The 25,438-nt window shown below is 34.7% G+C and overlaps 5 protein-coding genes across 8 annotated transcripts in view; 3 read left to right on the forward strand and 2 right to left on the reverse strand.

The window, feature by feature from the left end:
* The first annotated feature begins 98 nt into the window (after nt 1–98).
* LOC111447309 lies at nt 99–2,106 on the forward strand. The gene is made up of 3 exons (XM_023086402.1): nt 99–484; nt 803–931; nt 1,680–2,106. The coding sequence occupies exons 1-3, from the start codon at nt 149–151 to the stop codon at nt 1,857–1,859; spliced, it is 645 nt and encodes a 214-aa protein (XP_022942170.1). The 5' UTR covers nt 99–148; the 3' UTR covers nt 1,860–2,106.
* A 1,992-nt stretch (nt 2,107–4,098) lies between these two features.
* Nucleotides 4,099–7,893, forward strand: LOC111450502 (ATG8-interacting protein 1). Its single transcript, XM_023090683.1, has 3 exons — nt 4,099–4,286; nt 4,887–5,736; nt 7,523–7,893. Exons 2-3 carry the CDS (start codon nt 4,924–4,926, stop codon nt 7,622–7,624), a joined length of 915 nt encoding a protein of 304 aa, XP_022946451.1. The 5' UTR covers nt 4,099–4,286; nt 4,887–4,923; the 3' UTR covers nt 7,625–7,893.
* A 1,132-nt stretch (nt 7,894–9,025) lies between these two features.
* On the reverse strand, nt 9,026–14,755 carry LOC111452705 (ascorbate transporter, chloroplastic-like). The gene is made up of 11 exons (XM_023093552.1): nt 14,480–14,755; nt 13,176–13,744; nt 12,766–12,873; nt 12,524–12,679; nt 12,138–12,353; nt 11,601–11,810; nt 11,161–11,298; nt 10,780–10,881; nt 10,089–10,154; nt 9,848–9,932; nt 9,026–9,459 (listed from the first exon to the last, which is right to left on the reverse strand). Exons 1-11 carry the CDS (start codon nt 14,532–14,534, stop codon nt 9,362–9,364), a joined length of 1,803 nt encoding a protein of 600 aa, XP_022949320.1. The 5' UTR covers nt 14,535–14,755; the 3' UTR covers nt 9,026–9,361.
* A 1,119-nt stretch (nt 14,756–15,874) lies between these two features.
* Nucleotides 15,875–21,750, reverse strand: LOC111448373 (U-box domain-containing protein 33-like). Of its 2 annotated transcripts, none has more exons than XM_023087935.1 (9): nt 20,741–21,750; nt 20,539–20,660; nt 19,825–19,946; nt 19,165–19,269; nt 18,532–18,943; nt 18,061–18,201; nt 17,208–17,729; nt 16,335–17,102; nt 15,875–16,236 (listed from the first exon to the last, which is right to left on the reverse strand). In XM_023087935.1, exons 1-9 carry the CDS (start codon nt 20,925–20,927, stop codon nt 16,054–16,056), a joined length of 2,562 nt encoding a protein of 853 aa, XP_022943703.1. In that variant the 5' UTR covers nt 20,928–21,750; the 3' UTR covers nt 15,875–16,053. The 2 variants fall into 2 exon arrangements, with proteins under 2 accessions (XP_022943703.1, XP_022943712.1); XM_023087944.1 differs by having other exon boundaries at nt 16,054–16,236; nt 18,061–18,198.
* Nucleotides 21,751–24,396: 2,646 nt separating this feature from the next.
* The window catches only part of LOC111448385 (protein PAIR1), a 7,456-nt gene continuing 6,414 nt past the window's right edge, over nt 24,397–25,438 (forward strand). For 2 of the 3 annotated variants that reach the window (XR_002711429.1, XM_023087957.1), the window contains exons 1-2: nt 24,397–24,606; nt 25,183–25,333. Coding sequence is in view for 2 of the 3 variants with exons in the window: in XM_023087957.1 (XP_022943725.1) it covers nt 24,542–24,606; nt 25,183–25,333 (216 nt within the window). In the remaining variant the exon portion in view is untranslated. The remainder of the gene's footprint in view (nt 24,607–25,182; nt 25,334–25,438) is intronic. The other variant, XM_023087964.1, reaches the window with a different exon arrangement.

Consider the following 25,438-nt stretch of genomic DNA (forward strand, 5'->3'; position numbering starts at 1 on the left):
GGTGAATTTCAAGTCTTTTTTTTTTTTTTTTTGTCTTTTTGTTAAATCAAATATTTCTGGAATTCATTTATTTTTTTTTTTTTTTAATTTGTATTTTATTTTTATCAGACTCGCAACCGTCGCCTGTGCCATTTCTCAGAAAGAAACCATGAGAATTTGCTTCTCACCTTCATCGCTTCTACCAGTCTTCTTTCTGATCGTCCTCACCGCCGGCATTTTCAAGGATGCCGGATTCAATCGTTTCGCCGAAGGTGGACAGCGGAGAATCCACATTACAGATGATCTCGATGACGTGGTTGACGATGAAGAGGACGAATCTTGGAAGGAATGGGGCAAGAAAAAGTCTGCCTCTAGCGATTTCGACCTCCCGCCGCCTGATTTATCGAAGATGGAGCTTCCGGAGATCCAGGCTGAGATGATGAAGCGGCAATCTGGTCCAACTATGGGATTTGTGAAGCTTCGGCTCGGCGTTCGTCGGACTCCGGTAAGAAATTTCGCCAATCTCCCTTACTGAGATGCTAATTCAATTCCGGAAAGTTATGGATAATTTAACTGCTGCTGGTCAAATTGGTTCCGGTTTATTTGATGAAATGATTTTTGAATTCGAATGCATGTCGAATTTTGCGACAGGGAGTTTATGTAAACGGATGCCAAGGTTGAAACGAGAAAACCTTGAAAATCTCGATTGTTTTGTATTTTCTGTTAATTGAACGCGTATATAGCTCCTAATTGAAAAATTCGGAGACTAACGTCTTCACATGATCACGTTTTACCAGCATTTATCACTATTGATTGATTTCAGGAGATGGTGGGTACGATTGCAATGCAATGGACGAGAATTCTGAAAACTGGATCAATCGAGGCAAAATTTATGGCGGTAGACCTCAGTACACTCATGTTCACAGTGGACAGAGGACAAGATTTGGATGAGGTACTTTAATTACCCGATTCTGGAACTGAAACTCCTCAATTGCTCTCCAATTCGCCTGGAAAATATTTTTTACTCCCAGATTTTGGCTTCTTTATGGGATCCAATCAAAAGCCTAACCCCAATTCCAATCATGTAGTTCAAGTCCTACAGTCTTGGATCATTTTAATTTTGTCATTGAAGTTCGATCTTAAATTTTGTGAACTCCTGATGTTGTTTCTGCATTATCATAACCGTCCCATATAGATTGGATAGGCATAATGAGATGAGCAGATTAGGAGGCTGCTACATTGTGGCTGGTTCAAATCTGTCAGCCACAATGTGACGGTTTTCTAACAAATTATCGATGAAATGACAATTCTAGAAATGTATTTTGATCCCATGAGAAAAAATCACATTAGAATATCAGTCGAAACCCTTTTGTTATTGTTCTTACATGTTTTTCCTCCTAAATTTACTCTTCCATATGCAAATTTTTAGTGTTTCTCATTGTTCATGGCTCAAATTTATGGTACAAAAAGCCAACAAAAATGAAAATGTTATACCAAGAACATCATCCTCATACCTAGTTTTGATCAAATTTGTTCTAGGGTGTTCTCTGTTTTCACTTTCAGAAATCCACCCATCAAACAAAACTCTCCGAGTAGGAAAAAACAGTTCATTCTTTGTAAAAATGGCAGGGAGTTCCTCATCACATCTTTTGAAATTCAGTTCTTGTTTCTCAACATTTTTTGTTTAAATGTTCTTTCAGTTGAAGGAGTTTGTGTTTAGCCATCCCGAATCGTACGAGATCAAAATTGGGGAGCAAGCATTTCGAAGACCTGGAGATCCTCCTGTTGAGGAAGTCATTGAGATGCTCCAAAAGGATAAGAACAAAGCTGATGACACCAATCCTTCAGAAGATACCGAGCCATTGCATCAAGAATTATAGAACCAATATGGTATCAATCTCCAACCTTCAAACTGGGATTTTTGGATTTCTTAATCTGTTTAGCTTTTCAATCTTGTTGTAGCAATTGAATGGAAATTACTGCAAAAATAAGTTCTTGCCCCTTATTACATGGGAATTATTGTCCATAGACCCCTGGGGACTCTAGGATTTTGCTCTCCAGTCCCTGTATTTGGGCTTCTTTTTTCGTTCGGGTATTTGATTTTTAAATATTATTTTGGTCCGTGTATTATTAGGTCTCATTCCATTTTAGTCCGTGCAAACTAACCTATAGTAGATACCAATTTTGACATCCTAAGTAGAAGGATTAGAATATAACAAATTTGAAAACAACATATATATGTACACATATATATACATATATATATATATATATATGTATGTATATAGATGTATATATACGTATATGTATGTATATATATATATATATGTATATGTATGTGTGTGTATATGTATGTGTATGTGTATATATATATATATGTATGTATGTATGTATATATATATATGTATATATATTGTTAAAACAGAGAAGCAGAGGGCAGTTTGAAAAGCAGGGTAGTTTTAGCATGTCAGATGAATGATAGACGGTTTCAGGTACGAATGTTTGTTTGTGTGTTTTTGGTTTTTCTCTTTTCTTAATAATCATCTACCATATTGTTTTGAATTGTTTATTATTATTATTATTATTATTATTATTATTATTATTATTATTATCAAGAATATAAGATTTTTATTTATTTATTTTTTGAGAATGGAATTGGAGGATTGGGTAAGCATGGGAAAGGGGGAAAATCAAATTCGTTAGTAAATTATGAGCAAATTAAACCGTTTTAGAAAGTAATTTATTATTTAAAAAAACTCAGCTGTTAAGAGATGTGAAACACAATGTAAACAATCGATGAGAAAATAATTTTATAAAAATAATTAATTAATTTTTCGTATTAAAAATTAAGCCTATTAATATTATTTAAATCTATAATTTTTTTTTTAATGTTTTGATATCTATTGTTTATTCATATTTTAAAAATCTAAGTTAGGATTTTAAAATTTAAAAAGATTGCCAAAATTTTGCTTATTCTTTTTATCATTTCTCAATAAATATTTTTTTATTTTTCTTAATAAAATATTAGAATTCATAGTAAAATTTAAAAAGCAAACATATATTTTTTTTATTATTATTATTTTAATATATTTATAGTTTTCAATACTTAATTTGATTTTTTATAACATATACAAAATGCAGATAATAAAACACAAAAATTCATGGGTAAACTATAATTTTAATTTTAAAAATTAAGAACATTAATATTTATTGACTAAAAATAAGAACATTAATTTTTAAAACATTAATGTTGATTAAATTCATAGTTTTCAATACTTATGCTTTTTTCTAATTTAACTCAAAATTTAAATATTTTATTAAATACGAACAAAAATAATTTTTAAAATAAAATGTAAAACAAAATATTTATGGAACGATAAATCAAATTATATTTTAACTTTTATTTAATACAAACGAGTATTTTATATATTTAAATAAGAACTTATTTTTATTAAATAGTTTATATTTACACATTTAATCTCTTCATCAATAATATATGTTTAATGATAGGTTAATCTTCAAAATTTTAATGTATCGTCTAATAAATATTTTATTTATTTAATATTTTTAAAATTTATCTTAAAAAATTCAATCTTTTTTATCATTACTTTTAATAAAAGATTATCTATTACTCATAGATTCAATACTTAATAATTTCTTTAACATAAATTTTATTTTATTTTAGATTTATTATATTTTTAGAATATTATAAAACATATTAAACACAAAAAAATATTTGGTATTATTTATCTAATAATAATGCTACTAATTTAAATCCTAAATTTATATCTATTAAATTTTATTTTAAAAATAGTTAGTTCAAATATGCTTAAATTTAAATTAAATTAGATTCTTAATACTCTAAATCAATTAGTATGATTTAAAAAAAATATCTATATATTTTTAAAATTAAAAATTTTAAAATACTGAATGATTTTCAAATCGAATATTTAAATATTTTTAAAAAACTAAAAATATTAAATTGAGTATCTAAATTATTTATGAAAATGGAACGAATAGAAATATAAAATTTGTGAAAATATTATAATTTGATTTAAAAAAAAAAACTAGAAATAGGCAAAGCGCGACAAACTCAACCTGCTAGAGCGGTTAGGCTATCTGCTTTGCAAATCTAATTGTCACCGGTAACCGCCGGTTTCCATCATTGATTTGGCGGAGATTATTAGTTTACCCCAAACATTCACGTCTCAGTCCCAATCCCTTCACCATTTCCCGAGGCAACTTTCATCCTTATCGTCACGTCGTCGCCGTTCGTCGTGAATCTCCGATCGCCTCTCTCTCGTCCGGTTCGTCTCTTCTGCTACTGTTATCTGCAATTATTGATTGTTTCCTTTTTCGTCTTTCATTGTTGGATCGAGAAGTTTTGTGGTTGATTGTCGATTTTTGGTTTGTTTGATGGATGATCGGGTATGTCCTGTGGTTTGATTGGTGGTGTTCTTTGTTGCCTATTGGTACGATGTTAGATCCGTTTGTTGTTTGTTTTTGAATCATTGAATGGATGATTCTACGACCTAAATATACGATTATAGTTGCGATGTGCAACTGCGATTAGATTTTTAATTTACACTTTTTCAGGTTTAAATCTTTGTTATGTGATTTAATTGTGAAAACTTGTTGTAAATTAGAGGTATAATCGGGATGTGTTGATGACTCGTTGAATTGATGTGGCACGAGGGGAGTTTCCTTCTTGTTTGTCTTATTGTTGTGTTTCCGTTTATGGAGTTGGAAGTTATGGATGCGACTTATTACTTGGGTCTAAAATTCTCAGGTAGATAGATTGTCACACAGTTGAAATTGCGTCTGGAGCATGTTTTTTTTTTTTTTTCCCCTTTCCTACCTTCTTCCTTATAATCGAGCTGTTAAGAAGATACGTTTTCCTTTGCCAGTTGTTGGGAGGCTCCAGCACACGAAGACTCCCTTAGGATGGCAGATAATGATGGAGAAGACAGTACCGCTCGTGGAACTGAATGGGAAGTTGTTTCACTCACTGCTTCGGCATATGAAGCTGCTCCTAGTGCGAAGGAAGATGAACAGAGTGATGAAAATAAAAGCAATTTGTATGAAGCAGAAACTTCCCACGCTCTTTTTATGTCTAAGCACTTTGTATTTCCACCAAGTCAGCACGAGAATTTGCCATTGGAACCTGATAAGAGCGAGATTCACAATGACCAAGGAGTGAAGGAGAATGTGGTGTCTGATTCTGCTGCTGTAGATGGCGGGAATTCTGGTGGAAAGTCTGAAGATAGCTTGAATTTAGAAGGGTTGGGTGAGACAGATGAGTTTTCGGGGATTGATAAAATTACGGAGAAAGGCAGCAAGTTGTCTTTTCATGGTGATGATTTTGGTGAAAATACCACATTACAAGATTTGAATCTGGTTCACAAGGAGCAGGACCTCTTTGGTGCCCCTACATATAGTTCCTTTCATGCTGAAAGTGATCTCAGTTCAACGACATTTGATGAAATCCCTCCACCTGAACCTACTGATCAAGTCTCAACTCCAGAAATCTCAGAAACTCCTAGACTCAATAGTAAGAGCAAAAAGTCCAGTCTTCCTTGTGGTGCTTGGTGGAAGAGAAGAGCTGCGAGTTTATACTCTCATGCAAAAGAAGCGAATGCATTTTGGTCCATTTTCATTGCAGCAGCTGTTATGGGACTTGTAATACTTGGGCAGCGTTGGAAGCAGGAGAGTTGGCAATCTCTGCAATTGAAGTGGCACATTAGTGTGAATGATCAGGTATGTTGATTCTTGTTTCCTCCGTATGGTCGCATTCCGTAAATTCACAGCTGCTTCATTATCATTCTGTGTGCATATATTTGTTACTGAATTTTAAGTTTTCAGACTTCAGTCTGTAGAATGGATTGAGAATGAGATTTGAGTTCAATCTCAACAAACGCAATGGTACTGACAACTAAGATCTGGTGAAAATAGATTATTTGTTTAGGATGATTAAACTTAGTTGACATCCATCACCCAAATTGGAGATTAAATTCTGAGAATTGCTACTTAGCCTGCTAGCTGTTTATTTCTAAGAAGATGCAACTGGTGCTTTGGCTTGATGTTGAACTGCCAAGCTTAAATTTTACAAGTAGAAACAATATGAATGAGCAAGTTGGTGGGAGAAATTCGGGGACCTTCCATCAAGGTAATTGAGTTTTGTTGAATACTAACCAATTTGAATAGCTAACCCTTATTCTGACAGGGGAACTCATTAATACTAGCAGTTTTGTTGAGTACTTTTTTTTTATACTGGTGAGTGCTGTTGTCTTGTAGCATCTTGAGTAATTTCTTGTCTTACTATAATACATTTGGTTGTAGGAAATGCGTAAGATATTAAATCCTTGGTTGACAACCACCATGGATTAAACTCATTCCCTCTTATTTCCCCGAGGCCGTTTTGATCACTAGGTCAACTCAGAATGTTCTGTTGAATACTAACCGTTTTGAATAGCTAATTCTAGTTCTGATAAGGGGAACTCATAATACTAACGGTTTTGTTGAATACTCTTTTTAATATATATCGATGAGTGTCCGCTAGGTTACATGCATCTTGACTAATTTTACAAGACAACATTCTAACTCTACTACGTTGGTTGATATGAAACAACTAGGATAGGTAGGTGGACCACCATTGATTAAACTCATTCCCTTTTATTTCTCTGTGACCACTAGGTCAAGGCCATGATGGTTGTAGTTTTGTTGAATACTAATTGTTTTGAATAGCTAATTCTAATTCTGATAAGGGGAACTCATCTTTTCTTTTTTAAATTATATCGGTGAGTGTCGTCCGAGTCAAGTTGTTTACATCTTTTCATTTCATTTCATTTCCTTTGGTCGATAGGAAATACGTAGGATATACTACATTTGGTTGATAGGAAATACAACGGACCCTACTACATTTGGTTGATAGGAAATACATAGCATATTAAACTCTAGGTAGGCAATGGCTGAGGATTAAACTCTTTTCATTTTATTTCCTTCAGACCTTTATGACCATTAGGCCAACCTATGATGACCATACTTTTGTTGACTACTAACCGTTTTGAATAGCTAATTCTAATTCTAATAAGAGAACTCATTCTATGGGTTATAAAGCCAGCTTTTTATCATGTCCTCTATTTTCCAAGCCTCGTCTTTGCAGCCGTTGAGGAAATATATGCAGAAATCCATGTTAAATCTTTTAGTTCTTAGGTTTGACTTCTTGACTTAACAACCACACACGGGCCGTGCCATCAAGGACACGTTTATTAACAACTTGTTTCCATTCTTCTCGTGTTCGTAGCAATGCAATACATTTTCTGATTAAATTTTTGAGATAGTAGTTGAAAAACTACTTGTTGGTTGCTTCCCCCATTAACATTATTATTTGCAATAAACATCACTTGGCTACACGCTGGTCTGTAGGTGTATATATATATATATATACTCACATACTCTCATCCCTATTTATAAGAAATGTTTTCTTCCCTTTTCATGTTGCTGTCTTCTGGCCTTAATTTTCATTATACTGCTACAATTGCAGAAGACAAACCGAGTTTTGGGACCAATAGCTCGGCTTAAAGATGTGATCGTGGGAGCCCAACGACGCGGTTCGTCGATCAAGTCCAGCCCCAATGAGTTATAAGATGACGAAGATAACTGTAGAAAAGGAGGAAAAAGAATGAAAGAAAGAAAGAGGTTTGTTGGTAGTTGAATGGTTGAGTGTCTTTGGCCGTCTTGCAAACTTTACACAAGTACTTTGGGGAACATGTTGGAGTTTGATTATTTAAATTAATATTTAATCTTGGTGGTATAGTACTATATTGCATTGTACATTAGCTTAATCAATTGGATGGATGAAATGTAAGTTTGGAAGGTCATCCTCCCTATCCCAATAGACTCATTTTTGGGTCATTTTTATTCCGACCTTGTCTCTAACTACCCTGCAAATGAGATAAATGACACGTTTATAGCTCACCGCAGAGGGTCATCTTCTTCATCTAATTTTCATATGCATTTATTCGAGTCTATTACTTGGGAGTCATCCAAAGAAATCAATTAAACCTAATCTAATCGGTTTGGTCGATTTGAGCTAGTCGATTGGTTCATTTTCCTAAAGTATATATTTTTTTTACTTTGATCTATTCTCTTTAATTTAAAAGTGCGTTCTTTCAAAAAGTTGCAATCTTACCATTATCATTTTATAAATGTTTCAATAACGATCATTAAGATGCGTTTACATAAATGATATTTAAACATATCACTTTTTAGTTCAATATTTTAATGATCTTTTTATTGTGGAGGTAAATAAGTTCATATATATTTTAAGATTTAGCATTTTTCTTTTGAAGAAATATAGCATTAATTTATGAAATGATCATGGGTTTAATCGACTAATTATTTAGGGAATTATAATAATAGTGCACTAATTTAGGGAATTTAGGGAATAATTATTTAGGGAATTATAATCGCACTCATTTAGGAAATGATTTTAGGGAATGAGAATTGAAAATGATTTTAGGGAATGAAAATTATAATCGACTAATTTAAGGAATGAACTAATTTAGGGAATGATTTTAGGAAATTATAATCGAACTAATTAGGGAATGATCATAGATTTATAATTGACTAGGGAATGATTTTAGAAAATTATAATCGACTAATTAAGGAATGATCATCGATTTATAATTGACTAATTTAGGGATGATCCTGGGTTTATAATCAATGAATACTCTCCCTATTAGTCTCTTTTTAGGGATAATTTAGGAAACTATCATGGATTTATAATTGACTAATCTAGGGATGATCCTGGGTTTATAATCCATGAATACTCTCCCTTTTGACCTCTTTTTAGGGATGATTCTAAGTTTATAATCAATGAACTTTTCCTATTGGCCTCTTTTGGCCTCTTTTTTGAGAAAGCTCAATACAAAACCACGAGAGCTTATGTTCAAAGTGAACAATATCGATGGAGAGTCGTATTCAACTAACAATAATAACGAAAGATAAAAATAAACAAAGGGGCTTCAAATGGCAATAACGAGAGTAAATATGACAAACAATAATGGAATTAGTGATCGGAATTGGCACATTCTAATGGTCATGTATTTTTATGCCAACGCTATAAATGGGAAATTGGTAACAAACAACTTCACTATATATATAAGAAGAAAAAGCAAAAAGAGGGTGATAATCTGTATATGGTCCCTTTTCATATTTTGGTCTTTACCTTTTTGGAGCCAACCCAGAAAGCTGAGGCCAGGAGAGACAGCCATGGAAAAAGAAAAATTGATAGGGCTTAGGGTGGGATTTTCTTGTTCCTCAAACTTACCTCTCTCCTTTTCTCCATAAAATTTAGGCACAGACAGATCCTCCGTCCGTCTCAATCGATAATTTTTTCTCCCGTTGCAAAGATATTCCACACTAATGTGCCTATGATATACAATGCAACTGCCACCTTGAATACATCGTCCCATGAACCTGCACCCATCCCCACAATACAATTCCATTCAATTTCAGTTCAGTTTTTTTTTTAAAACATAAGTTTTAGTCCTAAACTTTTACCAAGTTTTAATCACATCTTTATTTGATAATTATTTTCTAATTAAACTTATAAACAATACTTCTAATTATAATGTTTTAAAACTTTATTACTAATAAAAATGTTACATAAAATCATACCAAAAGTTTAAATCTAAAATATAGTTTTAAAAAAATTAATTCTATTTTCTAAATTTGACTTAGAATTCAAATATACTTTTTAATAAAATATTTTTATTTTCTTTGAGGAGGTATGTCATTTCCTCATTTAAAATTTAAAAAAGAACTTTGAAGAATAAAAGGAATAATAGAACGTTCTCTAACTAACCTTGTTGGAGAATGTATCCGGTTGCAGCTGTACCGAAGACACCGGCGAGCACGCCGGCGGTGTTTGATAATCCTAACAATACTCCCTGTGTATGAAAGGCAACTAGAATGATTAATCATTATCAAAATGCTAAATAGGTCATGATCATGCATCTCGCGACATGTTTAAAAATTCAGGGACAATAATATTGCAGAAATACGAGGTAAAATGATTCAGATTTAACAGTGGTTAGTTAACTCACAGCATATCGTGGTCCAATATCTTGGTGATTGGAGTAGAGACCAGATTGTGAAAATGCATCAGATCCCTGTCAACAGAAGTTTATTAATCAAACCAAACATAATAATTGCAACAGGGTCTATATGAGAATTAAGGATGGAAGGGAAAAAAATTCAACTCTATAGAAAACTCGGATATTGCATGGTTCCTAGGCTTAGGATCGAAAAGGGTCGAATTGTAGTTCTATTTTGACCTTATTTGGTGTGTATTGTACAGGATGGGTTATAAGATTATCTGTCATTTCATTTATCAATGAAAAGTTATGTCTCGTTAAAAGAAAAATGGTTGGCAAGTGTTCAGAGAGGAGTCCCACATCGGCTAAGATTATGGGTTTATAAGTAAAGAATATATTTTCATTGGGATGAGGACTTTTGTGAAACCAACCTTGGGACTTCTTGAATTTTGCTATTCCTTATCTCTTCAGGAAAAAGGCCAAAATATCCAATTTTTGGTGAATTGTGAAACAAAGGAATGCCAGAAATTTTTATGGTATATCTAGGGGCATGTGGAAGGTGTGGGATCTTGTCCTTTTCATGTAATCTTCTTGATCAGCTAATGCTAACTGTTCATGTAATTTGTATTTACATGTATGTATGTGCATAATCGATCTAAGTTTAAGATAATTTATTTTCTATTTAAGAAAATGCGAATACCTGACAGCATGCCATGCATAGCACTGCCATAGCAGGTGTTCTAACACGGCTCAGCAGAGTAAGGAAGAAGGCTGGTCCCAGAAATCCAATAGATTGCATGATCTGTATCCAAAAACACTCCACTGTGATTATTTACCATAAGAACATAAAAGTTCCTTAATAAACCTGAGTGAACTAGGCTAGAATCCCTGCATTTTATGACCTGTAGGAACCAATTAAAACGTAGAAGGTGAAAATATCGTTCATGCAGTTGTAAGCAGTGGGCAAAATGAAGTGCATTCTTGTACTATATTCGTCAATTTGAAACAGATTATTCTGTGAAATTTATGTAGAATAGATATTCAAGTTAATTGTGGTATGGTTATTAGGAAAGAAACTTGCCTTTCGAACTCTAGTGATGGAAAAACCTCTGCTGACTAGCGTGTCTGCAATCCATCCTCCTATATTTGCAAAAACTGCCATGGTCAACCATGGCAGAACACATAAGAGTCCAGATTCGGTGAGGTTGAACTTCAAAACCTGAGACAGCAACCAACAGTTCAATAGAAACCTTCAAATGTCTATGTCTGAATGCTGAACTAACAATCATCCTTAACATAATTATCACAATGACAATGAAAAACGTTCAACCGTACAATATGCTGGAGTCTGGAACGAGTTTATTATAGGCACACGGGGTAAATCTATTTAGGTACATCAGTCATGCACCAAAATTATGAACGAAGACTTACGATTTGATTATTCACTTCTAGAGTTGTTTTTTGCTATGTTGAGATGCAAGAATAGAATAACCTAGAGCTCAATGCTGAACCCTGAATTACCTGGTTATAGTATGTGGGCATCCATGTCAACAGAATGAAGGTTCCCCAGTTATGGCAGAAATGGGAGATTATAAGAGCCCACACAGGTGCTTTTGATAAAATTAATTTCCACGGAATAACTTCCACTCGTTCCTTCGAAATGCTTCCATCAAAGATAATTTTCTTTTCCTGTGCACTGAGACCTGGATCTTCTTTTGGAGAACTATACGCCTGACAATATACCAGAATGAGAAGGTCGGATATAGAAACTTGATTCAACAAAATAACATGAAAAGAACACATGCAGCTCAACGTTTCTATTTTTTTTCTTTTACTAATACCTAATTTCTTTCAACTATGCCTTTATGCCCATGACTGGCCATTAATGTAACAATAACTCAGCATATTTCTTTCCTCATTGCTTGGATGTTCTATTCATGATGGCTGCATAAATTTGATTTTCTCTAGTGGAGTGGAGAACTATTGACTTGCATGTTTAAATTTATATTTTAACACGCAGGGTTAAAATTATAATTTAAACGCAGAAGTGAAAATTACTTTTGTCAGCCACAGTGCAAACCATATACTGCCGAGAGATCCAAATGAGTAAAACACAGATGCCCATCCAAATTTGTCAATTAGCACTGGTGAGAAAGCCAAGCCCGTTACAGATCCCAGATACATGCCACTGTACACGAGTGCAAGCGATCTGCTTCTCTCTGATACAGGAATCCACTTTGATATAATATTGTTCATTGCAGGCATAGCAACACCCTGCAAAGGAGACACATAACACAAATAAACAGTTCTATCAGATGTAAACTCAAAAACAGTCGTAGTTCAGAATAATTCTTTGAGATAATGTGAGCCAGCTGACGCCAAAACTAGTTTGGTAAGAAAAATAAAATAAAATAACAGACAGTAGAGAAGTACAAAAAGCCTACCTCACCAATTCCCATGAAAGCACGCATCATAAGCAGGAAAGGAAGCCCAATTCTCGCAGCAATTGGTGTCAATATAGTAGCTATCGACCACCATACTACTCCAAAACCCAACACAAGCTTCCCACCAATTTTGTCTGCCCATATCCCGCCAACGATCTAACCAATAAAAATACACACATTATATTTGACAAAAAAATTAGTTATATCAGTAGAAATTTTGGGTTGATCAAATCTAATCAAACCTGTGTTAGAAGGTAGCCCCAGAAAAAGGATGACTGGATCAAGCCAACTGTTGCACTGTTCCAATTAAATTCTTTTGACATTGGGAGTATGGCAATACTCATGTTCACCTATAGAAATTTGTTTACACATTTAGCTCACAGTAAAGTGAATTGATATTATTTATGACAGTATATTGAAGACAGATAGTAGAACTGAGTTATTGACATATTGAAGAGAAATTGTAAGGTTGCTCATTTTTAAGGATACCATTTTTTCTGCAAACAGAAATGCATCGCGTGTTTTAATTGACTGACTACTATAGTCATTAGTCACCATCTAAACAGATCAAGCAAGCCTTTAAACACTAAAGTTAACAAATGACTTGGATTCAAGATAAGTGTCAATAGGAAGAGAAAGGAATAGTACTCACACGATCCATATTGCAGAGTAGAAAGGCGAAAAAACAAAGCATCACAATCACCCAGCGTTTGGGAAAACGATCCCACCAAGGTGATACTATCTGGTCATTGCATTCGATAAAAAGTGCATCACCTGACCCCTCTGCCCATGCCAATGCATCCACATCTCCTTTCGTTATATCAAAGTCATTTGACTTGTAATGAGCAGAAGTTTGGTTGACCTTAACATGCCGAAAGTTTTGGCATTGCAGCCAACTAGGTCCACTCGTAAGAATGCAAGCTGCAGTACAGTGAGGATAACACCTGGATTTTCTTCTTGACCAACTGATGGTGCTTTGGACAAAAGGCAATCTTCGTCCAGCAGTTTTATCTGTACAAACTCCCGGTGGCTTCAAGATTTTCCCATCTTGGGTCATTGCATGAAGAAATGTGGAACATGAGATCTTAGGAGAACAACTACTTAATCTCAAACCATGTGACTTCCCAAAAAACATATTCGATTTTCCATATTGAGCTGCAAAAATTACTGAACGTTCTACTGCGGAGTGAGAAACTGTTTTCTCTATCTTGCACAGTTTTCCTGCAAACATAAGATCGGAAAATGAAATGAGTCTTCTTAACGGCCATTGAAAAGCTTCAAACTAAAATTAAAGAAACAGAGAACTAATCACTATCAGGACTAGTGGTAATTGGTTTAAAAAAATGTTAAGAACAGAAAAGTACAGCATAATCAGACTTCAACGCGAAGATTTAACAGACATTATTTTCGGAAAGGTAGTGAACAACGTCAGAACACTTCCTCCGTAAATAATCGATTAATTTGGGAACCTCAATAACAAGGTTGATGAACCAAATATAGATAGACAATCAGAAAGTGCGAATAAATAGTAACATTTGTCCAAAAAAAAAAAAAAAAAACATAAAATACTCCTTTATTATCATATACAACAAAATTAGCCATGGATGAACTTATACACTATGAAGCGCATCACCTCTGAAATTCAAAATGACTGAATTAAGAAGAACCATCTAAAAGAAAAATATACAGAAAACGTTCTCAGTTAACAAAAAAAATTGCGCCGAAATTAGGCCTCGCTCCATTCCACTACATACGAATCACTTTCCGACGCCATTAACTCCAGATAAAACCTCGAGTAACCGAAATGCGGAAGAACATTACGGAACGAAAACGCAGGTACAACAGCAAACAAGTCTTCATTACAGAGTATACACAGGACGCATCAAGCAGGAAGCACAAGAAATTCAATATCGAATAAGAAGCATCCAAAATAAGACGAGAATAACAGGATAATACCTGAACCAACAAAGGAACTGAAGTTCCGATTAGAAACCAAACTGCCGATGGCCATTTTGAACAGAGAAAAGCTCCACTAAGCGCTCAAATTCAAGAAAAACACTGTTGTTGATGAAGAACAAAGCGCATGATTAAAGCTATGGCAAAAGATTATCGGTAAATCCGTTCCTCAGCTGTAGCCTGCAAGTTTTCTTGACGTTCTTCGAACTGTAGAAGATAAGCAGTTGCTTCTGATTTAGAGATTCATAATATCCCATTCTCTTTCTATTTCCATCTCTCCTCTCAACAAGCGGGAAGAATTTTGTTGTGAAGTGACAAAATTAAGGGATTGAGAGATGGACACGTGGCGGATCACCCTCCGCGTTATGGCAGGCCGTACTACTATCGGAAAAGACGAAAATACCCTTACGCTAGAGACACTCGGTACAATTTGACTCAAACGAATTCTCCTCTATCACGACTCATCTGTCAATTGCCACCTTTCCTTTTTTTTTATCCAATTTTAAATTATTTCAGCTTTTTTTGATGTGACAAAAAGTTTTAATTCAACGGCTTCACAAATTTTATATTTTTCGTTTTTTTCTATAATGTGTATAATTCTTTTTTATAAATTAGTTCAATTTTCATATAAATATAGCCCGATTGATTAATTGTCCAGATTGAGTACAATCCCTCGTGGTTTTATTTTGGGCTTTCCCAAAAGGCCTCGTACGAATGGAGATAGTATTGTTCACTTCTAAATTCATGATCTTCCACCAAATTAGTCGATTTGGGACTCACTCCCAATAACAGTATCCACGATCTTCCACTAAATTAGCCAACGTGGGATTCACTCCTAATAATAATCCTCAACACTCCTCCCCTCGAACAAAGTATATTATAAGTCTCCTCTTAATCGAGGCTTGACTCCTTTCTCTGGAGTCCTCGAAAAAATTACACCCTTTGTTCAACACTTTAGTCACTTTTGATTACACCTTCAAGGCTCACAATTCTTTGTTCGATATTTGAAGATTCTATTGTCATGATTATGATACCATGTTAGAAATCATCGGACTCACTCCCAGTAATAATCCTCAACACATATAAAAAATCAATCCTACTCATTTTAAAAATGTTTTATATTACATCGATCATTAAAGTAAAAAAAAAAAAATTAAATGTTAGATTAACCATTTTAAAAAATGTTACTCGGTGAAATATAAACCTAATCACGTACACATGTGAAAGTTATGCATTAAATGTTTTAAAACAAAATTTTAATAGAGAATCTAAATTGGTTCACCTACGAAAACTAGAGGGTTTAACAATAATTTTAAATGATATAATCGAGTAATTTATCCTTATTTTGTTAAATAAAATATTGCTAAATTTGGAAGTGAAAAGAAAATAAAAATATAATATCAAAATAAACACGTTTTAAAAGTGTTAAGAATCAAAATCAATGCATTGTTATATACAAATGGCACGCTGCTTCATGTTCTCTATATCACAAATATACAAACAGATGGCAACTTCAACGTATCCACATGAACTTATAGGCTATTAAGAGGAAAATGAAGGAGAATGGGAGTGTTTCAGTTCCTTTGGAGCCATTCCTGTATAGCCGAACGAAGAGCACGGTTGGGGACGAGGTTGCGGTGCTCGAGCCTAAGATTCGTCATTGGCGAAGTATCATGTCCACTGTCTAGCCATCCTCTCGCCGCCTCTGCTTCGTACGTAAAACCATCTGCAGCCACATGTGGATCCAGCATGACTTCCTGTGGGAAAAAGAACCAAGCCTTGAGATTGGAGACTTTCGGTTCGAAAAAACGAGTACAAGATCGAACCTCAAACGAGCAAAGATGTGGACTGTTACCTGAAAGATGGGACAGATAAAGTAAGGGGGAGGTTGCAAGTGTTCGGACGAACCGAGTTGGATGGACAATAGGCCTCCACAGGAAGCTCTCATTGGTCCAAGCACCCTCCAGACATCTGTAATGAGATCGGGGCGACTCTTTCGGTTCATATCACAACACCTCAAGGCCAATCGAGCGAGCTGTTCAGCCTGCACGAATGGCCAATCGCCCGCTAAAGGATCCAAAATGGATTTTAACTTTCCATTTCCCACTGCATATTGGACTTCCTTTGATATCCCTATTGCAGATCTACCAGTTAACAATCGTAACAGTATAATCCCGAACGAATAAACATCCGACTTCGTCGTTAGCTCTCCAGACGAAAGATAATCAGGATCCATGTAAGGAAAAGTTCCCTTGGGATTGTCAGTTCTCCAAACAAGTGTTTCATTGTCGTTCGGCGTTTCATCCCGAGACAATAAGCGACAAATTCCAAAGTCACCAAGCTTGCATACAAAGTTAGCATCAAGTAATACATTTGCAGGTTTCAAATCACCATGAATGATGCTGTGGGGCTTACTTGAATGAAGAAACATAATGGCCGAGCATAACTCAGTAGCGATGCGTATTCGTGTTTGCCAAGGTAAAGGCGGAGTATTGTTCTTGCAGCTGAGCTTATCCTCGAGGCTTCCGTTACAGAGGTATTCGTAGACGAGAACCCAAGCTTCGGGACAAGCTCCAATGAGCGTGACAAGATTGGGATGTCTCATCTTACTTAAAACGTTAACCTGATAATACCAAAAGACAGACGACAAAATAAAAAATCACATGAATACAAATTATTCATACCATTTAAACAGAAAATGAAGAAAGATTTAAAAGAAATGATTCACCTCTTGTTGAAATTCAGAGGGGCCTTGAGAGCTATCAGAATGTAGGATTTTTATAGCCACCATGGTATGGCGCAAGAAGCCTTTATATATACTCCCATATCCGCCTTCTCCGATCTTCAGGGAAGGATCGAAGTTTCTAGTAGCTTCCTCGATCTCCCGAAACGGGAACTCCGTAAAGAACTGCGGAAGAATCGTGCCAGCGGATTGATTTTTTCTAAGCTCCTCTGCTTCCGTAAGAGCATTGTCGCGTTGAATCTGCAACTCCTCTCGCTCTCTTTTGTAACTTTGTAACAATTCAACAGCAGAAAGAATCCTTTGCTCCAACTCCTTCACCGTCAGATCAGATTCCAAAAGTTCTCTCTCAAGGCTTGCCTTCTGATCTTGAGCTATCCGGAGCTCTTCCATCCCTTCATTTAGTTGCTTCTTTATGCTTTCAAGTTTAGCCTTTTCCCTTGCTAGTTCTTGTTCAACCTCCTTCCTTTGTTTCAGTTCTTCAGCATATAACCCTTCTGCAGCTTTAACCTGTATGATTATCGTGCAAAACCTAAATATGTTAGGATTATACCGATTTCGTAGACTAGCGTAACACGTTTGAAACGATAAATTACACTTCCAAAGGAAAACAGTAGGCCCCACTCTTTGCATTATACTCGTAATCTCGAGAATGAACAAAAACTTGGATCGTTGAATTGTATTTGATGACATGATGAGAATACTTGGCAGAAATGTGTCTAATGCATCAAAAGCGAAAGCATTTTTGTCTTTAAAGTATCGAAATTGTTATGAACATGTAATCATAAATCAACTTCAAAACTCGAAACATAAATGTTTTTAGGCAATATATCAATCTCACCTTGCATAGAGCATTAACGGCCTCTTTCTCATATTTTCTACGTGCAATTGCCTCTAAAAATGCGTCGCGCCTTGCGTTTGTAGCCTCCATCATCACCCGTTCATATTGATTGTAAAGGTAATCACTGGTTTTCCCATCCTGCTAAAATTGGAGTAAATTCGGTTTGCTGTTTTACTTGAGCTTAAAGAGGGTGGATTGTAGAAGATAAACAATAATAATAAAAATGCATCGCCAAGTAGAGAGTCAAGCTCAGATTGCTTTTCATTAGGTGACTAGAAATTAGGATTTGTTGCTAAAATATCGGTATTAAATCCGAAACTCTCTTTCTTACCCTGTAGCAGCAAGAAGTCAATTCAATACGTCCCCGGGAAACTCTACAATAATTAGTTTCCCGGATCATATTCCAGTGAGTCCATTGCATTGAGAAGAATTAAATTACATGTATACTTAAAGTTCAAGAAATATAGTTACCTCCAACCCATTTTCACATAACTTGACCCTGGAAAGTGGAGAAGGAGCCATGTCGATCACACCGCGAGGAGAGCGTAAGGAATTGTCTGACCTTTCATATGGACTTCTCCTTTCCAATAAACTCAATTCGTCAAAAGTCTCATTAACGTCCAAGCTTCTTGCAGTTCGAACCCCGTTCATAATATTTGGAGAAGGAGAAGGATCTACTATGCTCTCTCTAAAATGGTCAACAAGCAATGATCTCCCTCTAAAACGTAAATCCGAAGATGGACTCCCGACTTCCCTGCTGTTAACCTGCTCCAATGGAAGTGACTGAGATCTGCATTGGGAAATTTCCGGGGCCTCAGCGTCCGGATTTGTTTGTGGCGATGTAACTGCAGCTTCTACTTGAGCTCCATCCGATCTACCCTCCCTGGTACTCGCATCAATCAGATTACCAAGTCTAAGATTTTAACAAACTTCAAGATAGACTCTGTGAAGCAAACTCCCAAGCAATTTCATGCAAAATCTTTTGATAAAAACATCAACCATACCGTGGGAATAAGAACGATCGATGTAGTTATGGGTAAAAACATGCATATTAGTAGGTCCAATAAGCTAAGTAAATCTGCAAAACACTAAGCAGCAATTAACCTGGTGCAGATGAGGTTCCCCTTGCAGATAAACTCAATGTGACAAGAAGCAAGTGCCTGTGAGCGCACATAAAAGGCTTTCTTAGACTTCAGATCCACCATTCTCCTAAAATATTCATCATTATGTTAGCAATATTAATTTAAATGTTAACAATAGCAACAAAAACAACAAAAAATTAAAACTTCAAAAGAATTGCAGTTAATAAGCTCGCATTTCTATAATCAACTAAAGCCATCACCAGCCAACCTGAACGACGATCGCAATGGGTGAAACACTCTTCACATATGCATACACACACAAACACGTATATATGCATGCATAAAATTCTTCAGTGTATGTAGCTGAAACACGCTTTACAATTTCTATATCATTTGTTATACATGCCTAAATTCTTCAGCACACGTTGGTGAAAAGCTCTTTATATAAGTGATACGAAAGATTTTTCTCAATGCATTCTTGGCATAAAAATTATATTTAACTATTTAGCCTTAACATATCCGTGCCCGCAAAAGCAGCAAAACTCGCATAATGTGAAGATAAATCTAGGGCCGTAATATGGTGCTCGTGTCACTGTTAACGACCTCCAACAAAGAAAAAGTTACAGTTGGAGATCTATATGGGTGTATATCAATATGAAAATGGCTATGAATAGATTTGCACCTCGAATAGCACTTGTCTACAGCTGCTCCCATAACAAGCATTTTAATACCGTGCAGGGAAATCATATCAACTATTCCCTTTTCGATACTCTCAGCTTCAGCACATAATCTCTCAGCTTGAACCTGTATAATTTTACATTAAGAACATAGTAAGGAGCTATAGAAATAAAAACAAATTAGTGACGCAGAAAAAGCTAGTGATGAAACATGTAACAGCCCAAGCCCAAGCCCAAGCCCACCGCTAGTAGATATTGTCCGCTTTGACCCGTTATGTATCGTCGTCGACCTCACGGTTTTAAAACGTGTATATTAGGAATGTTACGTCGTCGACCTTTATAAGGAATGTTACGTTCCCCTCTCCAACCGATGTGGGATCTCATAATCCACCCTCCTTGGGGGCAGCGTCCTCACTGGCACACCGCCCGGTGTCTGTCTCTAATACCATTTGTAACGGCTCAAGCCCACCACTAGCAGATATTGTCCGCTTTTGCCCATTATGTATCGCCGTCAACCTCGCGGTTTTAAAACGCGTCTAATAGGGAGAGGTTTCCACACCCTTATAAGGAATGTTTCGTTCCCCTCTTCAACCGATATGGAATCTCACAAAACATGAGGTTGAATATCATTTTTAATAACCCATTTTCCAAAACTAAAGAAAATCTAACTAAATATATAAAAATAGGCCAATAAGAAAATTAAACTGAAGTATGCATACCCCTTCTTGAAGACAGTACAGAATATACTCATTCATGATCCTCCGCAAATTTTGCTTCTCGAACTCATGATATGCTCTCACTTCCTCTTTCTGCAATGAGTTCGCTGGAAATTTGGTTCCCACTGGACAAGGAAAACGAGATTAATAATCGACATAGAACAAGCAAAATCAAAAGTCAAATTACTCATAAACATAGCCTTACTTAATGGAATCATCTGTGCAGGGACATGAACATGGAGGAGGCAAATCTTCTTCCCATGTGAAGATTTTAGTGCATACCTCAAAACTGATAAGCACTCTTTCACATCTTTCCCAACAGCAACACAAATTACATCTTCACTAATAGCTCTTACTGGCTCTTCTACAATCTCTCTGCGTGAGCTGATCATAATTGGTGAAGCTTCTGCATAATTAGTTGGACCAGCTCGACAACCGCCATGACAAGAAACTCTAGGAAACTGAATCTTCAAAACTCCATACGAACTAATCCCAAGAATATTCCTCCAACGTTTTGCCTCTCTTAAGACTGCCGGTTCATCTAGTAAATGGATCCCCCACGCCCAAATGCCTCAGTTGAAAGAAAAATGGTAGAAGAAAGTGGGGAATCCTACTCAGATAAAGTTACATACAACGAATCTTGTTCTTTTTTTTTTTTTCCTCAAACCCCGCCCTCTCGTCGTCTCTGGCTCTCTCTATCTCTCTCTCTCACCAATTTCATGACGCTCATGAACAATATGAACTCAACCATCATAAACAAAGCGACAGTACGGCAAACTGAGTGCGATTTCAGATAAACAAACTCAGTAAGACTGGAAAATCAAGAAATTAACCCAAAAAATGACTCAAAAGTCAAAACACGAATAGAAATGAACAAATTATGAATTAGAGAAGGGGAAAACCCCTTTCAGACATGTGCTGACAATTGTGATCTATCCTAATAGCTCGTTTGTCTTTGGCGCCAATGAATCCGCGATAAAAACAAAGAGAATGGTGCTCTCGCATTTACAATGTTTGAATGGAAAGCGAAAGCAAATGTTCATCCATTTTCTTACTCCACCGTTCTGCTTTGCTGCTTGTCGCGATTCGCCGATTCCTCGAACGCGAAAATTCCTGGAACTGACGGAGAGAGCTCCTGCAAAATTTGTTTGAAGTTCAAACAGGATTGAATTTGGAAGCAGTCCCTCATTTTTTCTTTTCTTTTCTTTTTTAATATAAAAAATATCGCTCAATTCTTTATTTAAAAAATATTCTCTCTTGTTTGAAGGTTGCAGAACATCGTCACGTCGTGCTACGTCACTTTCATTAATTTTTCATATAACAGTCTAACATTTATATTCTCTAAGGTATTTTTGAAAATACGAATATTTTTTATAATTTAATTTTTTGAATTAATTAATTTGCTCGAAAATTAGATGTATGAAATTAAATCTATGAAAATAAGATGTCTAAAAAGTAATTATAGACCTTTGATGAGAATAAATTAATAATAATATATTTAATTAATTTTTACATTAATAAGCTAGGAAACTACTAATTTACTAAAATTATTAATTAGTTAATTAGTTAATTAATATAGTAAAATTAGAAAAGTTTATTTTCTAATTACTTATTAACTATTTATATTAATTATTTATTTATTGAGACTAATTTTGATTAGCTTATTTATTGTTACTAAGACATAACTTTAAAATATAATTAATCGATTTAAGATAAAGTTTAAGTGTGAATTAAAAATAAAAATTGGAGTCTAAATCTTAAAATTGAATAAATATATTTTTTAATTTTATTAAAAATATAAAATTGGACCAATAAAGTTGAAGTTTGAATTAATTATTTAATAGGAATTATTTGTATTTTTTTTAATATAAATTTTAAATTGGATTAATAAGTAATTAAAAATAAAAAAGGTTTAATTAATTTAATCATTTGACTTAAGCATGTTGGCATGTTTTTAATTAGGAAACAAGACATTTGTTGGCTGCCACGTGGCATCTCATTACACAATTGCGGGCCACCGAATTTCGAATATTCGGATCCACAATTCCACGTCACTACCTTGATTTCACCGCCTGTTTTCCACCACAACGCGCAATCGTAAATTTCAACTACTTTAAAAGAATATTTAAGTTTTTAAATACATTTTCTTTTTTTTTTTATCAATTTTTTTTAATTTAACCGTATTTAAAATTAAATTTAAATCTCTAACATTTTAGTTAAATATACTCCATTTATTTATTTAACGAATTCATTTTAAACATATAAATATATGTATAATTGTTTTAAAATATTTAAAAGGATCTACTAGAATAATAGAAAAAATAATCACCGACAAAAGCGACAGTTAATAACGTCCAAATAGATAAATAAAAATTATTGAAATATTTTATTTGATTCCGGTCAAAATTAGGGAATTTAAAAATACCTAGGTTTTTGTTTTTCTATTTCAATATATTTTTTTAAATTAACTTTTATATATATATATATATTGATTTTGTTGTCTATTATTTTCCATATATTTTAAAAACCAAACAAAAATTTAAAACCTAACAAAAATAAATAAATAAATAAATAAAACTTTTTTTTTAATCTTTTAAACAATGATATATATTAATTAAAAAATAATTTAATTAGGTAAAACTATGGTTATAGATGTGGTGAAGGGATATTTTTGTTTATTTTATAGTTGTTGAACTAAATATAAATTTAAATTTGATATATATTGTTGACACTTAATTTTGGAACATAAATATAAGACAATGGAACTAACATGTTGGTACTAAGCCCACTTTAATTTTTGAGTATACTCAAGTAAGCTCATGTAACTGGGGTGTACATTTAACTCGACAACTCTGACCAATTCAACTTGAATTATAAGGGTTGTGTTGGGTTGGATTAGCATTCCGGGTAGGGTTTGGTTTATTTTTCTGAACCTGAACTTAATCAGTTCGATTTCGAGTTCATGGGCAAAACCTTCGGGTTGACCCGAGCAAAATAAAAATATATTAAAAATCTTTTTGTATCAATTGGTTTGTCAGAGTGGTACCAAGGTAAGTTTAAAAATATTCATGCCTGAATTTTACACTAGGTAAATATATATTTATTTTTTTCGGGTTGGGTTATTCACGCCTGAATTGATAAATACATAATACATATTTCTTTTTGGGTTGTGAAAAGTTTCGAGTTGAGTTGAGTTACTAATCCAACCAACTCGGACTATGTACACCTCAACCCGGACCATGTACACCTCTAATAACCGATGCTTTCTTATTCATTGATTAGATGAACATTTCATCACTCAATACAGATGTAATTGCAGTAATAGCTTCTCAATCTGTATATCCTTCTATGTATAGAGCCCCGCGTTGAATTGTGAGACATACTCAATCAGTATATCCTTCTAAGTTGGTCTTGCGATAGTGAAAGATAACGCACGGACACTTAATAATAATTTTTATTTCATAAATAACCTATAATATATGAAAAAAAAAATGTATACACACTATATATTTTTTAAAATTGGTCAAATTTTAAGACCATTGGGCTGATTTGAATGACCGGTCCAAATATGGCTCACGGTTCGGTTCATGGGTTAGTCCAATTTTTAAAATGGTTATTCGTATCCAATCTATTGGCTCGAGCCGGTCAAACTTTGACTTGATATGCTTGGTTTTTGAGCATGGGTTGAATTTGGACCGGGTCTTGGGCTTAGACCCGTTTATGAAGTTTTGTGAAGGAATATCTCTGCCCGTTGAAATGGGCCGCTAATTCGGCCCATAATCGGAATCACGTGAGAAGTTTCCCGCCATTGTTTTTATTGATTTCTCATTCGGAGTCTTGACAACTTCCAAGCTTGGAAATCATTCTCAGTTCTGAACTGCAAGCACAGCGATTATTGGTTGCGATTCGCGATCGTTCTTCTAGCTCTCAACCACGCCTGCAGTTCTGATCGAACAGTTGAAGAATTTTGGCTTCTTAGTTTTCACGCGGAGAGTGTTTCAATCAAATGCGGCTGAAGATAAACAAGGCCTGCGATCTCAGCTCTATATCTGTTCTTCCTCCTCAATCCAGGTATGCATCTCTTCTTATTTATTTTCAGCGTTATCTTTTGTCTGAGTCGCAAGAATTCATGGAAAACAATGCGCAAGGAAGTTTAGATTGCAATGATGTTCGTAATCAGTAGCCTGACAGTTTTTGTTTCTTTATTTCCCGTGCTTCTAGCCGTTTATCGTGATCCGAATTCTGAAATATATGGATTTCATTTTGATCCTACCTATGTTCTTGATGTTTCATAAGGAATTTATTATGTCGGAGCTTTTAAGAGATTTACATTTTCAATACATTTTACTGCAGACATCGAAATTTTTACTTACGCAGCTTAGTTCGGTTTGTTCATTGATTGAATTGACTTCATTTTTGTTGATACAAGGTTAAGTTACTTTAGGTTTTGATTAAGAATAATCAGATGACTAAGAATTTGGAGTATTCGGACTATAATCTTGTCGTGCAAACTCGATCCAATCTCTTCAGTTTTACGTCATTATTTTCGAATCTGTTCCAGAGGAAACGCAAAATATTCAAGGAAAACATGAAGTTTCTTTTAATGTAATATAAAATGAAAATATTAATGGTTTTGATGGTTTTTAGCAGGTCAAATGCGTTAACCACCGGGCAGCAAGCACCACAGTTGCGATCACAACCTTCGCAACAATCCTTTTCTCAGGGACTGTCATCTCTGCACGGCACGAATTCTCAATTCTCTCAGAACTCTTTTGACGAAGTCGTGACAAATGAACAGGTCAATCACTGTTTCTTCTCGGATATTCAGGTTTTAAGACTTTGTTTCTCCCTCAAGAAATGAAGGAAATGACACTAAAAAAAAAAAAAAAAAAAAAAAAAAAAA

This window comes from Cucurbita moschata, unplaced genomic scaffold (assembly GCF_002738365.1).
Source record: "Cucurbita moschata cultivar Rifu unplaced genomic scaffold, Cmos_1.0 Cmo_Scf00001, whole genome shotgun sequence".
Taxonomy (NCBI): Eukaryota; Viridiplantae; Streptophyta; class Magnoliopsida; order Cucurbitales; family Cucurbitaceae; genus Cucurbita; species Cucurbita moschata.